The 18,532-nt window shown below is 42.1% G+C and overlaps 1 protein-coding gene across 1 annotated transcript in view; it reads left to right on the plus strand.

The window, feature by feature from the left end:
- The first annotated feature begins 952 nt into the window (after positions 1–952).
- Positions 953–18,532, plus strand: part of TMPRSS2 (transmembrane serine protease 2) — a 41,657-nt gene continuing 24,077 nt past the window's right edge. Inside the window, exons 1-4 of the mRNA XM_007947316.2 lie at positions 953–1,015; positions 5,014–5,236; positions 12,107–12,193; positions 13,453–13,572. Of these exons, the coding sequence (XP_007945507.2) occupies positions 1,001–1,015; positions 5,014–5,236; positions 12,107–12,193; positions 13,453–13,572 (445 nt within the window). The 5' untranslated portion in view covers positions 953–1,000. The remainder of the gene's footprint in view (positions 1,016–5,013; positions 5,237–12,106; positions 12,194–13,452; positions 13,573–18,532) is intronic.

The following is an 18,532-nucleotide window of genomic DNA, read 5'->3' on the forward strand; positions in this document are numbered from 1 at the left end:
GAGATTCCTTCTGCCTCTAGGAGGGCTTCTTTTTAGGCTGGCAGAATGGCCAAACCAACCAATCCCAACATCAGAATTCTATATACTTGAGAGAGAGAGAACTTCCCAGAAGATTGCTTCATGCTACTCATCATTCACAACAGAAATACCCCACGTGGATAACTTTGACAATCAGAAGCTACTTACAGCAAATTGATTGATTGCTGTGAGTTGCTCACAGCAAATTCCACCATGACGTTTACAAAGAGTAATGGCTAGAAAAACCACACTATGTAATTCACTGCACCACATGCCTCTATGTTAAATTCAAAGATACAAGCTTGTTAAATATGAGTATTATTGTTAGCTGCCGTCAAGATGACTCTGGCTCATGGTAGCATTAGGTTTGCCCAGTCTTGTGTCATCCTCAAAATCACCAGCATGTTTCAGTCCATTATTGTGGCTATTATACCAATCCATTTCACATCTCCCTCACCCTCACTGGCCCTCTATTCACCACACATGATGGTCTCCTCTAACAATTGATCCCCCTTGATGATGTGCACAAAGCAAACAAGTTGGACAATGTCTTGTTGTGATCCATAACGCTTACATTGGCCAGTTTTCAGAAGTAGATTGCCAAACCCTTTATTCCTAGTATGTCTTAGTCTGGAAGCTCTGCTGAAATCTGTCCACCATGGGCAATCCTACTGGTGTCTGAAATATTGTGGCACAACTTCCAGCATCATAGCAACATACAAGCCACCACAGTATGACAGACTCACAGATAAGTAGTTGTGGACAAGAGGTGGATAAAAGAGGAAGTCTGAGGTAAGTGGGCAAAACTGCTGTTTGTTCTGGTGAGAGATAATGTTCACCTAGAAAGTTTCCTAGTTCTTTCTAGATTTATCATCTAAAAACCAACCAGTACAGAAGAACTACAGTCTTGTAATTCTTTCTTCTAGGTCATCTTGAAATTTCCAAATACCTAACATTACCTGATGCTGTTGATAAAATCAAGATGGCATTAAACTCAGTAAGTGGCTTATTACTACCTTCCTGGATTTATCTTGTTCCCTTACTCTTTCTGTTACTCTCCATTGTGTGTGTGTGTGTGTGTGTGTATTGGCCAGCATTTTTAAGAGCTATTTGTTTGCCATTGTTCAATGCATCCTGTAGGTTACAGGTGAGTGGAAAAGTAGTTAGAGGTGTAGCCAGCCAGCAGGTGTCCAAATGGGAGTCTGGGAAGCCATTCCTGCTGGGTGGATGGGGGCTGAGGGGCCTTCTCACCTTCTCCTGTTTTGAGGCAGGGACAAGGTGTAGGACAGGTAGACGCAGGTTGGTAGTAAGAGGGAATATGTTCCAAAGGAGAAGCATGTACAGGATACCATCACCCAACAGTGGAGGAGTGGTTTTGTTAGCTTACCTTCCTGATAAACTTTTGATAATAGGAACCCACCTTCTTTGGAGACAAATGCAGAGTTTCTTTGTCCCCATTTCCTTTTGTACCTGGAATAAATTTATTTAGCAAAAAACTCAAAGTTCATAGCAAAACTTTTCTAGATCCTAGACCTGGAAAATATACCTTTTGTTTTTTACCCCCTTATCTGTTACTGATATTTAGTTTTACTGGATCTTGTCTTAATTTCAAATCTACAGCACAGCCATGTATGGGAGTAAACGAGTTAACTTGCTACAAACCTTTCTCTGGGTGGGACAACATGTTCTTAGATGCTTTTGATACAGGCCAAACCCTTGGGCTTCTTTTTATGTCTCTGGTATGACCATTTAGATAAGAGATTGTATTTCATTTTCCCTTTTTATATCTACTACTCAGGTTTGGGGTTGTAATCTTTGGACTTTTGAAGGAGAGCATTAGTGAGTTATTAAGCAGAGGTTAACTGTGGGAGCCTGCATTTTGCTTATTCCTTATAATCTGCTTCCCTGGAGGTCACATTTAAAATTTTAAGCATTGAACTGCCTCAGCCCAGAGCACCTATTCACTTTGATTTCAGAGTCAGTGAGAAACAAGGGACAGCAACTCATGAGTGGGGAAAAGTTTAGCATGAGTTTGCTTTCAGGGTTGTTGTTGTTGTGTTATGTTCCATCGAGTCACCTCTGACTCATAGCGACCCCTCCTTGGGTTTCCAAGGCAGTATCACTATGAAAGTAGATTGCCCAATCTTCCTTCTGAGGAGTGGCTGGTGGGTTTGAACCGCCAGCCTTCTGGTTAGCAGTCAAGTGCCTTAGGCACTATGCCACCAGAGCTTGGAGGGTAGTGAGGGGCAAATTGTGAGCTCCCAGAGTGGGCCAGCCAATGAGCAATCTCAGAACATTGAAAGAAGAGGAAGAAATGTAGGAAGATGGGGTCCTAAGGGGCCTGTGTTTGGTGGAGTGGGGCAGGCCTTGAGAAGGGTAGACTTTGTGAAGGCAAGTTGCAAGCTAGCAGAGGAAGAGGAGAAAGGCATTCTACAAAGACAGACACCCACAGGTTGGAGCTGAGAATATACCGGTACAGCAGTATCTCCACGCTTCACCCAGAACTGCCACTTACAGGGGTGTTGCTACAGAAATCTACACTTTGCACAAAAGTACATGTGCTTGTTCACAATAGCCAAAAGGTAGAAACAGCCCAAATGTCCACCAGTGGATGAATAGATAAACAAAACGTGATACATCCATACCAATGGAGTATTACTCAACCATAAACAGAAATGAAGTCCTGCTACAGGTTATGACAAAAATGAACCTTGAGAACGAAGGGAAGGGGTGGCCCTAAGGAGGAAGTGGGAAGAATGGTGTTACAGTGTGGAGACTGCAGTATTGCAGTAAGTGTCACAAAACAAGGGAGCTCTGGTGGCGTAGTGCCTACGGGATTTTACTGCTCACCAGAGGGCTGGTGGTTCAAACCCACCAGCTACTCCTTGGAAGGAAGATTGGGCAATCTACTTCCATAGAGATACTGCCTCAGAAACCCAAAGAGGGGTCACTATGAGTCAAATTGACTCGACGGCAGTGAGTTTGGTTTAGGTTTTTTTTTGGTCACAAAACAAATGTGTTGATTGAACGTGACGGTTGATTGGAAAACCAGTTTGCTCTCTAAACTTTCATCCAAATCAAATTAAAAAAACAAAACAAAAATCATTGAAAGCATTATGCTGAGTGAAAAAAGCCAGACACAAAAGGACACATATCATATGATCCCATTTATATGAAATTTCTAGAATAGATAAATCCATAGAGGCAGGAAGTAGATTAGTGACAACAGTAACAGGGAATGACAAAAACTTCTTAATGGGTAAGAGATTTTACTTGGACTGATGGAAGTGTTTTAAAAATAGAGGTGATGATTGCATACTATTGTGAATGCACTAAATGCCAATGAATTGTTCACTTTGAAATGGTTATTTTTACGTTATGTGAGTTTCACCTGAATAAGAATAAAATGCATGTGCTGAGTAAAGATGTTTATTGCAGCAGAACTGGTAACAACTCCAACTTGTAAAGCAACAAAATGCCTGTTATTAAGAGAATGCAAAAGTTCCAAACCATCTCTGTAAGAGAAGAGGACATAGAACAGGCATTTGCAGAATAACATGGATAGGATGGTCCTGTAGGGAAATGTTTTAACATCTGTAACTCAGTTTCCTTGTCCCTGTGCCAGTATTAGGGGTCATGGTCAGGTCTCAAGGAAAACATTAGTACACAGGCTCAGCAGCAGGTGAGTGCCAAACACTGGCTATTATTACTCTCATTATAACTCTGAGATTGCTACTTCATAATTTTGTACATAGATAAGTTGATTCCAACTCATAGCAACTCCCACTGGGTTTCCAAGATTCCATAAATCTTTATGAAAGTAGATTGCCTCATCTTTTGTGGAATGACTGGTAGTGGGTTTGAACCACCCCAACCTTCTGGTTAGCAGTCAAATGCTTTAGGCACTGCGCTACCAGAGCTCCTTCAAGGAGAGGACAGGAGGATAAAAGGCATAGGATATTGGCTACATGGGTTCTTTTTTAAAAAATAATATTTTTTTTGTGTGTTTTTGGTGACTGTTTACAGAACAGTTTAGGTTCCTATTCAGCAATTTCTGTACAAGTTGTTCAGTGATATTGGTTACATTCTTCACAATGTGTGAACATTCTCATCATTTCCATTCTGGTTGTTCTTTCCATTAATCTAGTTTTCCTGCTCCTTTAGATTCTCATCTTTGTTTTAAAATAACTGTTGACCACTGGTCTCATATCAAACCTATTGCATACAATATGTGTCCTTTTATATCTTATTTCACTCAGCATGTTTCCAAGGTTCATCCATGTCATAGCATGTATCAGAACTTCAGTTCTCTTTGTAGCTGAATAATACTCCACCGTATGGATATACAAAGGAGCCCTGGTAGCACAATGGTTAAGTGCTCAGCTGCTAACTGAAAGGTTAGTTTGAACTCATTCATTGGTTTTGCAGAAGAAAGATCTGGCAATCTGCTTCTGTAAAGATTATAGCCAAGAAAACTATATGGGGCAATTCTACTCTGTCCCTAGGCTCACTATGAGTCAAAAGTCATCTTGAAGGCACCTACCAATAGCAACAAAATGGATATACCACATTTGGTTTATCCATTCATTTGTTGATGGACACACAGGTTGTTTCCACCCTTTGGCAGTTGTGACAATGCTACAGTGAACCATGATGTATGTGTTTGCATCCCTGCTTTCAATAACATTGTTTTTTCTTCAATTAAAAAAAATTTGAAAATCATAGTTAAATAAAAAAGGACAATTAATTAAATTTGGCTAGTTTTCATTCTACTGAATTGCAATGTTTTGACATAATTATGTTTTGACATAATTAGGTTAGCAGTCAAATGCCTTATGCACTATGCCACCAGAGCTCCTTGACATAATTATAGACACCCTAAAGAATCTGTAATACTTTCTCACTTTCTTGTCTGAATGTAATATGATATTATATATTAAATCCTTTAGGGTAATTAAGGGTTTTCTGGTATTTACCTTCTTTTCCATTGTTTAGGGGTCACCACCAGGTGCTGGACCTTACTATGAAAACCATGGATACCAGCCAGAGACCTTCTTTCCCCCGCAGCCCCCTGGGGCTCCCAATGCCTGCCCAGCGTACCCGGCCCAGTACTACCCATCCCCTGTGCCCCAGTACATCCCGAGGGTTGCGACGCATACTTCGACGCCCATCATCCGCCCACAACCCAAGTCCCCTTCGGGGACTGTGTGCACTTCAAGTAGGATGCTTTTTGTGTTAATTTCCTTTAATGAAGCCCAAATTTCCAGGTCCACTTTTTTCTAGTGCCTTTCTGCTCCCATCAGCTCTATTGTCCACTATCCTAGATCTATCTCGCTCTTCCTGTCCCCTGGACAAGCCTGTCTTAGAATACCTCTTCCCTCTCCCTCTGTTGGGTCAGAGCTGCTGGCTTTCAGGGGGTCTGGGCATCAAGTCTTGCCTCCTGCCTAGGTTAGCCTTTCACAGCCTCCAGTCTGCAAAGACCCCATCTTCAGTTAACTCTCCTGTACCAGCTCTTTCCTGCACCACCTGGTTTGGTCTTTGCAGACGGGCTTCTCTGTGTTTCTTGACTGCCTGGCTTATTGGTGCATCAGCTCCATATATCATGGTAAGCTCCCAAAGGCAGGAATAAACTATCTTACTTTCTTTGATATACAATTCCTTACATAAAACAAGCCATATTCAAGATGCTCCATAATTATTTGTTCAGCTTGTGAATGGCAGCATGATATATCTGTGACATTTTCACCTGCTTTTTAATGGTCCCTATAGACCAGGCCTAAGCAAGCCATGGTGAGCAGCTGAAGAATTGAAGTTTTCATCTCTTTCTTACCCTCACTCATCTCCTTTCTTTGTCATTCTGTTTTGGCTTGATTCTCTTTAGATCCCTCCCTCTTGCCTGTGCCTCCCTGCTTCTAATCAAGCCTAGCTAAGAACTGCACAGTTAAGCTAGTAAACTGCACAAGTATAACTAGTACAAGAATGGCTGTACCAATGAATTTTTATTGTTAATGCTTTTATTTTTGTTTTGTGAAATATGTATCCATATCTATATAGCTTATAGAATTAAAAACATAAATAGTGAATATCCATGTATCCACCACCACATAATCAATAATTAAAATGAACAATTACTAATTGGAGTCCTTGTATGCCTCTCTGCGGGACCTTTCCCACTGTTAGCCCATGTGTAACCTGTAAACCAGTTGCTGTTAGGTCCATTCCGACTCATGGTGAGCCCATGTGTGTCAGAAATAGAACTGTGCTCCATAGGGTTTTCAATGGCTGATTTTCTTGAAGGAGATCTCTAGGTCCTTCCTTTGAGGCATCTTTAAAATAAACAAAAACCAAGTCACTGTCCTTGAGTCGAATCCAACCCATAGCTACCTCTCCTTGGGTTTCCAAGGCAGTATCTCTATAGAAGTAGATTGCCCAGTCTTCCTTCTAAGAGTGGCTGGTGGGTTTGGACCACCAGCCTTCAGGTTAGCAATCAACCTCTGCTTTAGTTATCTCCAAAGAAACCAGGCTCACTGCCACCCATTCTGACTCGTAGCCACCCCTATTGGGTTTCTGAGGTGGTAAGTCTGTATGGAAATAGATTGCCCAATCTTTCTTCCATGGAGTGGCTGGTGGGTTTGAACCACCATCATTCTGGTCAGCAGTCAAATGCCTTAAGCACTGTACCACCAGAGCTTCAAGTACTGCTGTAACAAACCTACTGCAAGTGGGTAGCTTTAACAGAAATTTATTTTCTCACAGTTAGAGGGCTAGAAGTATGAATCCAGAACATTCACTCTTGGAGAAGGTTTTCTGTCTCTGTCAGCTCTGGGAGAAGATCCTTGTCTCTTTTCAGCTTCTGTCCCTCAGTTGCCACGTCATGTGATGTGGCATCAGTCTTCTACCATCTCTGCTTGCCTGCTTCTAATCCTAATGTGTTCTTTTATATCTCAAAAATGATTGGTTTGAGACATACCCTATATAGGTATGGTCTCATTAACATAACAAAAACCTATACTCAAATAGGGTGACATCCACAGGTTTAGGGATTAGGATTTACAACACATGTTCTTGGGAGACACAAGTTCATCCATAAAACTTCCAGCCTTTTAATTAGCAGCTGAGTGCAAAAGCATTAACCATCTACACCACCCAGGGGCTCCATCCCAGGGTAACAAGCACTACCTCTCCTATTACTGCTACATGTCTTCAGGCTCCCTCACCCTTCACAGGTGGCTCTTCAGTACTCCTCTTCTCACTCATCCTCTACTCTTTCATCCCTGAGTGTTCTGCCCTTTCATGATCTTCCTCAATCATCCCTCTCCTTGCCCTTATGTGGTACACTCTCCTTCTCTCTCTCATTTTCTCTCTGCTCCAGGAAATGCTTGTCTTCATGCTGATGTCTTTCTGATGTGGTGATTGGGTAGATGTTCCTCAATGGGGCAATTTTGACACTTGGGACATTTGTCAAGCACTGGAGATAGTTTTGTTGTTATGAATGTGGGGGTGGGGGGTAGGGCTACTGGTATGAATAGATATCAGGGAAGCTGATAACATCCTACCAGTCACAGGACAGGTTCCCACAACAGAGAACTATCAGTTTCAAATGCTAGTAGTACAAGGTTGAGAACCCGGCCCCGGCGGTTGTTGTTATGTGCTGTGTGGTCGGGTAGGACCTGACTCATAGTGACCTCTCCTTGGGTTTCCAAGGCAGTATCACTACGGAAGTAGATTGCCCCATCATCCTTCTGAGGAGTGGCTGGTGGGTTAGCAATCAAGTGCCTTAGGCACTATGCTATCTCAGCTCCCTGAGAACCCCTGGTTCAGTCCATTCGTGATTGGTGGTTGGAAAGAATCCAGGGTGAAGGGTAACTTTTATGCTTTTAGTTGCCTACCAAACAAAGAGGACCAAAACCAACACCCACTGCCATCGAGTAGATTCTGGCTCATAGTGACCCCATAGAGTTTCCAAGGCTATAAATCTGTCCGGAAGCAGACTGCTTTATCTTTTGCCTATGGTGCAGCTGGTGGGTTGAAACTGCCAACTCTTTGGTTAGCAGGAGTGTACCTTACCACAGTGCCATCAGAGCTCTTAAGAAAAAGGACAGAGGCCAAAAACTGAGGTTTGAAGTTAGCACCTTTAAAAGGTGGTGTTCACCCCAATATGGTCAAACCCGGGCCAGCAAAAGAGCTCTGGCCCACCTACCTGACATGTTCCCAATTATTCAGGGTAAAACTCTTGCTGAGGACACGTAGTTGGACATGAATATATAAATTCTTTATCAGTTACTGTTTTTTTTTTGTTTGTTTGTTTTTTAATGTGGTTTGGGTGAAAGCCTACAGAGCAAAATAGTTTTCCATTCAACAGTTTATACACACTCGTTTCATAATATTAGCTGCAATCCCCTCAATGTAACAGCACTCTTCACTCTACCTCTATGGGTTCCCTGTTTCCATTCACCCTTCTTTCCGGCTCCTCGCTGACTTCTGAGCTTTGTTTTGGGGCAAATGCTGCCCTTTTGGTCTTGTTTGGTTAGTTATTCTGTGGAATAGTTCCTCATAAGTGTTATTATTTACTTTTAGGCCTGTCTATTGTTTGCCTGAAAGGTGATCCCCAGGGGTGGATTCGGTTCTCAGTTTGAACGGTGTCTAATGGCCACAGCTTTGGGGCTTCAGTTACATTTTTTGATAGGGGAAGAATATGAGCTTACATGTACTATTTTTTGCATTATAAAACTGAGTCCTATAAACAAAAAGTAATTTAGTAATTTTATTGCACTTACTTTGAAATTGTTTTTTAGAACTTGTTATTGGCATGAACATTGTCCAGTCCTGCACTGGCTTCACAATTGTGGATGTTCTCGAGTTCATTCTTGTAGCCACTGTGTTTTAAGTGCCTTCCAGCCTTGGAGACACATTTCCAGTACTATATTGAACAATATTCTCTTGTGATTGAAAGAGTTTCTATTGGCTAAATTTTGATGGAAATCACTAGGCCTTTTTCCTAGTCTGTCTTAGTCTGGAAGTTCTGCTAAAACCTGACAATCATGGGTGACCCTGCTGGAGTTTGAAATACTGTTGGCATAGGTTCCAGAATCATAGTAACATACAAGCCATCACAGTATGACAAACTGATAGCTGAGTGGTAGATGACATAAGAAAAGTAAATGCTTTATGTCACATTTTGCCTGTATAAAGTATTTTATCAATTATTTAAATAGCACAAATGATTAGGCATTGAATCAAGAGTACAAGGAAATATTTTTGGACTGGATGGATCTATTTGCATTAGTAAAATTTATGGTGTTTCTTATTTGAATAGCAGTGCACACACATCCTATAGTTTAGTTTTTGGCAATCGAACATCAACAATCTTATACAAACAGAAGCTGTCGGGAGAAAGTGACAGCAGACTAAATTAATAGGAAGGAAGCTAAGTTAATAGTAAATTATAGCTCAATTCAACAATAGCAGCAGTTGCAAAGCAGGACCAACTCTAGTCTGTGCTGATCATGCACTGATTATAAAATACCTGCTCATGTTCACTAGAGATAACATTGGTCATTCCCATTGTGTTCATGCTGCTATCAGAGCTGTGCTGGTTGCCACAAACTCCATAATGTGAGGTTAAATATGTAATTTTATTAATGGGGCAGTGGTGGTTCAGGGGTAGAATTCTCACCTTCCATGCAGGAGACCCACACTCATTTTCTGGCCAGTGCACCCTCTGCTTACATATTGCTGTGATTGATGCTAAATAGTTGGACTTTCCAAACTAAGATGGATTAGGACAAAAAGGCCTGGTGAGCTTCTGAAAATCAGTCAGTGAAAACCCTGTGGATCACAGTGGTCCAAGCTGCATCCAATCATGGGGATGACGCAGGACCAGCCAGCATTGTTTTGCATTGTGTGTGGGGTCGCCGTGAGTTGAGGACTGACTTGATGGCAGCTAACAACAGCAACAATTTTATTAACTCTTTTTCTTTTTATGGTCTGAATTTTACTAACTCTTAATTCACCATTAAAGTTAGTATTTTATCTTAAAGAAAATGAAATACAGGGAAGTCACACAAAGGAAGAATTTGTCCTTGTTTAATGGACCAAAGAGGCCATTTGGAATTTCCCTGTGGGTAACCTAGGGAGTTCCACCCTGCCTGCCTCAAGGCATAATCATTGCGGAATGAGTTATGATAAAAATCAATGCCTGGGACATGGTTCATTAGCATGGTGGTTCTCAGAGCATGGTCCTCACATCAGTGGCATTGGCCTCACCTTTGAACTTGCTAGAAATGCAAATTCATGTCCTCTCACCTTCCAACTGCACAGAATCTCTAGTGATTGGGGCACAAGCTCCCCTGATGATTCTTAAGCCTGTAAAGCTTAAGAACTACCATAGGATGAGCAGAAGGTAGTTAACAGGAGTCAAGACAAAGCTTGGAGCCCTAAACAGATGAGCCAGCTTGTTCCATCAACTCCAGAAGCTGAACTTCTTCACCTGGCTGACTTCCTTAAGCAAGGTGTATCCAGCTGTATCAGGCTGCTAGTCCTTCTTTCCAACCTGGGTTTCCTTGTGTATGAACAGGGAATTGGAGAGCTATGTTTAAATGTTGTCCTATTCTCCTGCCCTCCTTTCTCCTCTGTCTCTAAACCTTTCTTCCAAGGAAAGCTCCCAGCAACTCTTGAGCCAGGGGCTGCACTCTTTGCAGCAGTCACTCAGGTGTGAGTTTGGGAGTTGCTGTCCTTCCTTGAGGAACTCTGGTGGTGTAGTGGTTAAGGCATTTGTCTCCTATGTGAGAGGTTGGTGGTTTGAACCCACCAGCCATTCCATGGGAGAAAGATGAGGCAGTCTGCTTCTATAAAGATTTACAGTTTTGGAAACCCTATGGGGGCTGTTCTACTCTGTCCAATAGGGTTGCTATGAGTCAGAATCAACTTGATGGTAGAGGGTTTTGGTCCTTCCTTTGCCTTTGGGTTGGTCAACTGCAGTATTACTGGGCCAGATGCCTGAGGGAAATGCTTTCTGTGAGTCTGGCATTGTCTTCCAAACCTCCATGTGGTTTTTGCCTTACATTCTCTGACCAATAATTGTGTGTCTGTTTAGATGAAAGAAAATTGGTGATCTTCAAATTCCTTTATACTCACTTCAGTGTTTATGTCCTCATACCCAAAGGTCTTTTCCAGCACTGTCTAATAGTACGTTTTGCGGTGATGCATATATTCTACATCTGCACTGTGTAATACAACCTTCCTTGGCCACATGTGATGATTAAGCACTTCAATGTGCATAGCTATTTAATTTCTTTGAACTTCAAAGGCCGCATGTGGCTAGTGGATGTTTGTATGGACTATTATAGGTACATACCATCCATTCACTTAGACAACCTTGAGTAAGACAATTTCTTTTTGGATAATTTATTCTCTTCTGCCAATTTATTCTGCCACTGAAATAGTGATGATAGCTTTGTCAGCATCCTTATTATTTTGTTTATGCTTCTGCTTTGGTGGTGGTATAGTGGTATACCACTATGGTATAGTGGTGGTATAGCTCCTAACTAAAAGTTTGGCAGTTTGAACTTCCCACAGCCATTGTGCAGGAGAAAGTTAAGGCAGTCTTCTTCCAATAAAGATTTACAACCTTGGAAACCATGGAGCAGTTTTACTCTGTCCCAAAAAGTGTTGCTGGGAGTCGGAATCAGCTTGATAGCAGTGGGTTTTTATTTTTAATAATTACCTATTTGAGGTCCTTTTCCCCTGTTAACCAATATTTTTTTCAGTAATTCTTTATTGGACTATTTTAGGACCCTTTTTATTGTACCATACTGTTTTTTTTTTAAGGAACTTAACTTCAGTGTACTTCACTTTATATCATGGCTTCCTGCCTTTGATTCCCCCAAAACACAAAGTTCAGTGCTATAGAAAAAGTAAGACCTCCTAGAATAAGTTTTAAAATTTGGAAGTCAGATGTCAGATTTTTAAGTGCTTAAAAAATTAGTATTTCTTCACATTGTATGCTATAACTATAGTGGATGAAATCTGAGAGCATGACTTCTGAAAATCCTGCCACTGAGTTTTATTTTCTCCCCTCTTCCTCCAGAAACCAAGAAAGCCCTCTGTGTCACCTTTGCGCTAGGGGCCATCCTTGCTGCTGGGGTGCTGGCCGCCGTCCTGGTCTGGAAGTTCTGTAAGTGTGGGGGGAGCAGGACTCTAGGTTTGTGGGGGCTGGGTCTCACAGTCACATCCTAGTGAGGTGCCAGTCTTCTGACCTTCCAAATGACCCTGCTCTTGGAGCTGAGGAGACCTGCATCCACAGCCTTTCCGGAAGTTTCTGTCTTACAGAAGAGTTCTAGTTGTGGTGTTGCATAAATGACCATTCTAGGAAGCAGCCAATCTTGTATCCAGATGGTTCTATTTCATTTGCATGATTCCTCCTAGACTGGGTTGTCAGAATCCCACATAGTAGAAGAAGGGTTCAGTATATCCCCAGTGCTGAGGAGTCTCTGTGTGGTGCAAATGGTTAAGTATCTGGCTACTAACCAAAAGAATGGAGGTTCAGGTCCAACTAGACGTGCCTCAGAAGAAAGGCCTGGCAATCTGCTTCTGAAACATTACAGCCTTAAAAACCTATGGAGTACAGTTTTACTCTGCACACATGGGTTTGCCATGAGTTGGAATTGACTGGATGGCAACTGGTTTGGTTTGATTGTGGTGGAGAACTAGATGCCACCCTGCACATGTGAGCACAGGTTCCCCCACCTTGAGGGCACACCGAGTAACCTGTACCTTAATGTAAAGCCACAGCTACACCCTAGTGGGCTAGGGTGCATCACTTCCCTTCACCCTCATATCCTGCTTGAACAACCCTGCTTTAATAGTACCTGCAGCCCATGCCTTTACTTCAGCCCTGGGCAGTTCAGATCACTGAAGTCACTTGTGTGCAGCAGACAGATGTGAGTGCTGCCAAACCAAAGTCTAAGGACATCCTACTCATTGCCTCCACTCCTAAGTCCTCTTTTGTGTGTTGGTGTCAAGGACACATCCCCTCCCTACTAAAGAAAAGAGAAAAATATTCCTTGTTGTTAACTAAACTCACTGCTGTCAAGTTGGATCCGACTCATAATGACCCCTCCTTGGGTTTCTGAGGCAGTATCACTATGGAAGTAGATTGTCCAACCTTCCTCCTGAGGAGTGGCTGGTGGGTTTGAACCACCAGCCTTCTGGTTAGCAGTCAAATGCCTTAGGCACTACTCCACCAGAGCTCCCTGTTGTTAACTGGCACTTGGAAAATGTATGACATCCTTCCTTTGTGAGTGCTATGGTGCTGTCTTTATTCCCTCTTGTGACCTGGGTCTTAGACAGTGGACAAGATCAATCCTTGGTGGGTACTGTAGGCTGTCTTTGCTTCTTGACGTGATGGCACCTTCCTCCTGTCTCCCCCTCCAGTGGACAGCAAGTGCTCTGTCTCAGGAATAGAGTGTGGCTCCTCTGGAACCTGTATCAGCCCCTCACACTGGTGTGATGGCATCTCACACTGCCCCAGCGGGGAGGACGAGAACCGCTGCGGTGAGTAGCCAGGCTCATGCTCTGCCCAGGGTGTCATAGCAGCAACGGCGGGGCACCAAGCGATGCTGGGCACCAGGCCTGACTCTAGCACATCAAGACATTACATCATGTCATCCTCAACCTTGAAGCTGATCCTTGGGTCAGTCACAGATTAGGAAATGAGCTCAGAAGAGGTGGGAGGAAGACCACAGGACCAGCCTGCACTATGTCACCCGAATGGGTATGCTTTTAATTGCCACAGTATGTTGCCTCATGGCAATTAAAACAAAGACACATTTTAAAATTCCAAGTTGGGAGTACATTGTGTTGTTTTCATAACATACTGCCTTTAAATTTTTATCTGATTGTCACAGAGAGGGCACTTTTGTTTACTTACTGATTGTTAAATTTTCAAGGTGATTTCAAGGGCAATAAAGAGATAGTTTAACCCTATGGAGCAGTTCTACTCTGAACACTTGGGGTTGTCATGAGTTGGAATTGACTACAACTAACAACAGCAACAAAGTGGCAGTAATGGAGGAATAAAGGTTGAGGTTAAGAGGTGTGCTATGATACCCACATGAGAATGGGAAGCCCGCTGCATCCTTCCATGGGAGCTGATGTCTGCTGACACAGTCTGACACACGTGTCACAGTCTCCCGAGCACTGGTTCTCTGTTCTGAGAGTGAGGGGAGGGGAGGGCTGAAGGAAACAGTCACTTTATCACTAGAGTTCACTGTCTCTGACAGTTGGTATGGAGGTGGCCTATTTTTTGTAAAAGACTGTCTCTCTTAATTTTTCCCTCCTTCTCTAGCATTGGTTTTGAGTTTAGCACTTAATGCCTTTTAGTAGTTTCCTAGGGCTGCCATGAGAAAGTGCTTCAGGATAGGTAACTTAAAAAACTCAAAATACCAAACTCACTGCCATCAAGTCGGTTCTGACTCATAGTGACCCTTCCTTGGGGTCCGAGGCAGTATCTCTATGGAAGTAGATTGCCCAGTCTTCTTTCTGAGGAGTGGCTGGTGGGTTTGAACTGCCAGTCTTCTGGTTAGCAGTCATATGATTTTGGCACTATGCCACCAGAGTTCCCAGGTAACTTAAAACATCAGAAATGTTTTGTTTCACCATTGTAGGGGACAGAAGTTCAAAATCAGGGTGTTGGCAGGATTGGTTTCTTCTAGAGGCTCTGGGAGAGAATCTGTTCTGTACCTCTCTCCTAGCTTTTGGTGGCTGCTGGCAATCCTTGGCTTTTAGCCACATCACTCTGATCTACTGTGTTTACATGGCCTTCTCCACTGTCTGTGTCTCTTCTCCATTTTTGTAAGGACATCACTCATACAGGATTAGGACCTACCACCTTAGTTTACCTTAACTGATAACATCTTCAGAGACCCTATTTCCACCCAAGGTGACAGTCACAGGTACTAGGAGTTAGGGCTTCAGCATATCTTTTTTAGGGACACAACTCAGTCCCTAGAGATACCTAACCAGGATATCACTATTCCGGACAATGGGCAGGCATATGCTTACATGTTTACACTGCACTGTTTTTGTTTTTAATGGAAATTTCATCAGACATGTCTGAGACAGATTTCTCCCTTCTCCAATGAGTTTAGTCCTAACCCTTCAGGATGGTATTTCAAAACTACAAACAGGCCAGGGAGGTGGCTGAGAATGTTAGGAAATGACAATGTTCTTTCCTTCAGGTAACCATCCCTTTCTTGCAGGGCCATCCTTGGTGAGGATGGTTTTCCTGTTATGTTCTCACTTCCAGAATTACAGCCATATATATAAGGGATGCAGTTGGCTCTGACTGGGAGGATTTCACAGTGAGGCTGATGGACCCCTGGGCACCTGGCCTCTGTGCCAGCTGCATATTGATGTGTATTCTTCGACCTGCTGCCCTTGCTCCTAGTCTCAGCCAGCCCTACACCATGACCTTGATGCTTCCTAGGAGAACACGAACATTTGAAAACAACACATTCACTGTTTAAACAATGCTGCTTTATTTTATAGATAATATATTTTATCACCATTTTCTCAAATGAAATAGGGAGTTTTTGACATTGGGTAGTGTGTGGTTAAGATAACATGTGAAGTGGCTTTTGATATTCTTCTGAGTGTGTGTGTGTGTGTGAGAGAGAGAGAGATTGAGAGAGAGAGAATAAACTCCAGCAAGGGATTTTGACAAATTCCATCTGTTACCTGCAGAGTCCCTCACTTCTTAATATTTAAATTGTATTTACTTAAATACAGTAGCACATAATACATTCAAATGGGTAAAAATTCATGAGGTACGAAAGGGTGTTGAGTGAAAAATTCTTCTCACTCCCTTCATATGCATACACACACCCCTGTTCACTAGCCAATCACAGTTCTTTCTCAGAGGTAACTAACCTAAGTTTCTTCTTTATCCTTCCCAAGAGTTTTTACTAAAAAAAGCAAATATGTATGTACATTCTTAATCCCCCCTTTTCACAGTGGTTACCATCACACAGCACTCGCTGGGACCCTGAAACTCAACTTCCCTTTGGGAACTAAGCTCCCCTCCCCCTTGCCACCACTGCAGTTAGTGTGTTGTTAGTTTATGGAGGCACCACCATTCTACATTCCACCTATCTCTTCTTGATGGACGTTTACTTCTTCCCAAATGTAAGCACATCTGTAGGAAAAATTCCCAGAAGTGCAACTAACTGCTGGGACAAAGGGTTTGTGTATTTTTAATTTGATAAACCCTTCTCTATCCGATATTATCTAATTCCACATTGATTACTCATGGAAAACAAAATAGGTGACGATGACATTGAGTGTATGTGTGTTCTATATTAGATCAGAAAATACATGTAGTGTGTTTTTATTTGTCTACATTGTACAGTGGAAATTATTTTCAATGGAATGTGCATCTTCTGATAATAAAGAACATCGCCTGTCCTATGGAAAACATAGCTTTTCTTTCTAAAGGTGCATTAAATATATATGCATACATACTATCCTAGAGTTAAACTCTCAAACTCTGTTAAAGTGAAATAAACAGATATACTAAAAGCATAAGAAACATTTGAATGGGGAGACATTAGTCCACATAAAGTAATGGCCAATAACTTCAAGGGACGTATGTTTACCAGGGTCAGATACAGGATGAAAACCAGGAATTAGGTTACAATATTCTGATTGCAAGTTGCAAGATCAGGAGGCAGGAAAATGTGTGTGTGTGTGTGTGTGTGTGTGTGTGGCTTTACAGTGATTAGTTGGAAACACAAATGTGGGCTATTTGGATTGGTTAGTTTGAATACCTGACTAAAAGGTTACAAGGAAGTTACAAAGTAATTATCTTAAACATTTCTGGAGGGGGGATGGCGGGAGGGGGGGAGACTGCAAGAGATATTGTGTCACAATGCCCCCTTAAAAGTTTCTTACATGCTTAAGTCTACCTGGGAGCTCTGGTGGCCCAGTGCCTAAGGCATTATTTGACTGCTAACCAGAAGGCTGGAGGTTCAAACCCACCAGCCACTCCTCAGAAGGCAGGTTGGGCAATCTACTTCTGCCTCAGAAACCCAAGGAGAGGTCACTATGAGTTGGATCTGACTTCATAGCAATGGTTGTGTTGCTTTTAAGTCTGCCTAAGGGTTTGAAGGTTGCAGGGGAAATCCTTTGAAATGTATTTAAGTCTGCTGGTGTTAGGACCTACCCATAGCTCAAAAAGAAAAGTTTCTTAGTCACAGGCTTTTAAAACTCTGTAGGCAGGGCACTGATTGCTAAAGAAGTTAGCAGGAATCAAGATGGAGTCTGAACTCAGACTCAGACTAGCCATTTTACTGTGGTCAAGCACTTTAATTTTAGGGCTCCTGCAGATAGCTTCCTGGATAATGCAGAAGCAAGAACTTAAAACAAAATGAGATGGGCCTGCTCCTAGGCCAGTCACCTTAAACATGCCAGGGCTTCTGTTCTGAAGCTCTTCCATACACATACATTAGTTAACTCTTTCTACTCCTATTGTGATGTTTTCTGAGTCTTTCTCAAAATTTCAGAGGAAAAACTAAATTATTGCTTGAGACTGCTTCCAACTCTCCATCAGCTCTGTTGTCCTAGTTGCATTTGGATGCAAATAGTTGGAAGGGGAAAAAAAATCCCTAAAATTAGCCATAAAGCAAGAAAGAAATATCTCCCTTATTTTCTCTCCAATGCCATAGAATCAAAAATTTTATTTTTGATTTTGGACGTATGTTTAATTCCAGTTTGTTTGTTTGTTTGTTTTTAATGAATAGAATTAGTGTTATAGCAGCACAAGTACAGAGAATCCTTATAATTCCCTTTTCCCCCTGCACACAGTTTCCCCTCTTACCATCTTTCATTCCTGTGCTTGTTACAACTGAACACATTTCAGTACATTATTATTAAGTAAAGTCCATAGTTTAAATTAGGGTTCACACATTATCTAGTCTTATGGGTTTTCACAAAAGCATGATGTCATGTACCCATATCACAGTATCATGCTGAATAGTTTCATTGCCTTAAAAATGTCCTGTGCTCCCCCTGTTCATCCTATCCCTCTCCCCAACCCCTGGCAATCATTGATCTTTTCACTGTCTTTGTACTTTTCCCTTTTCCAGAATTATCTTTCTGAGACCGGCCTCTCTCACTCAACAGTATGCATTTAAGTTTCCTTCATATCTTTGTGGCTTGAGCTTATTTATTTTTATCACTGGGTAATATTCCATTGTATGGATGTACCACAGTGTGTTTCCATTTCCAAGAACATGGCTAACTCACACGGCATGTAGATTTTCTTATGGAAATCATCTGACACAAGTCTGGTTGTTTCAGTGTTGGAAGACACTTGAGTCCAGAGCTGCCAGGTGATTATTTTCAGGCCATCCTGTAAGCCATGGGCTAAGTCTACTAGTGCTGCTATAATAAAAAATACCCTATGGGTTGTTGTTGTTGTTGTTAAGTGCCGTCGAGTCGTTTCCGACTCATAGCG

Source organism: Orycteropus afer, unplaced genomic scaffold (assembly GCF_000298275.1).
Source record: "Orycteropus afer afer isolate SDZICR_OR568_19922 unplaced genomic scaffold, OryAfe1.0 scaffold00179, whole genome shotgun sequence".
Taxonomy (NCBI): Eukaryota; Metazoa; Chordata; class Mammalia; order Tubulidentata; family Orycteropodidae; genus Orycteropus; species Orycteropus afer.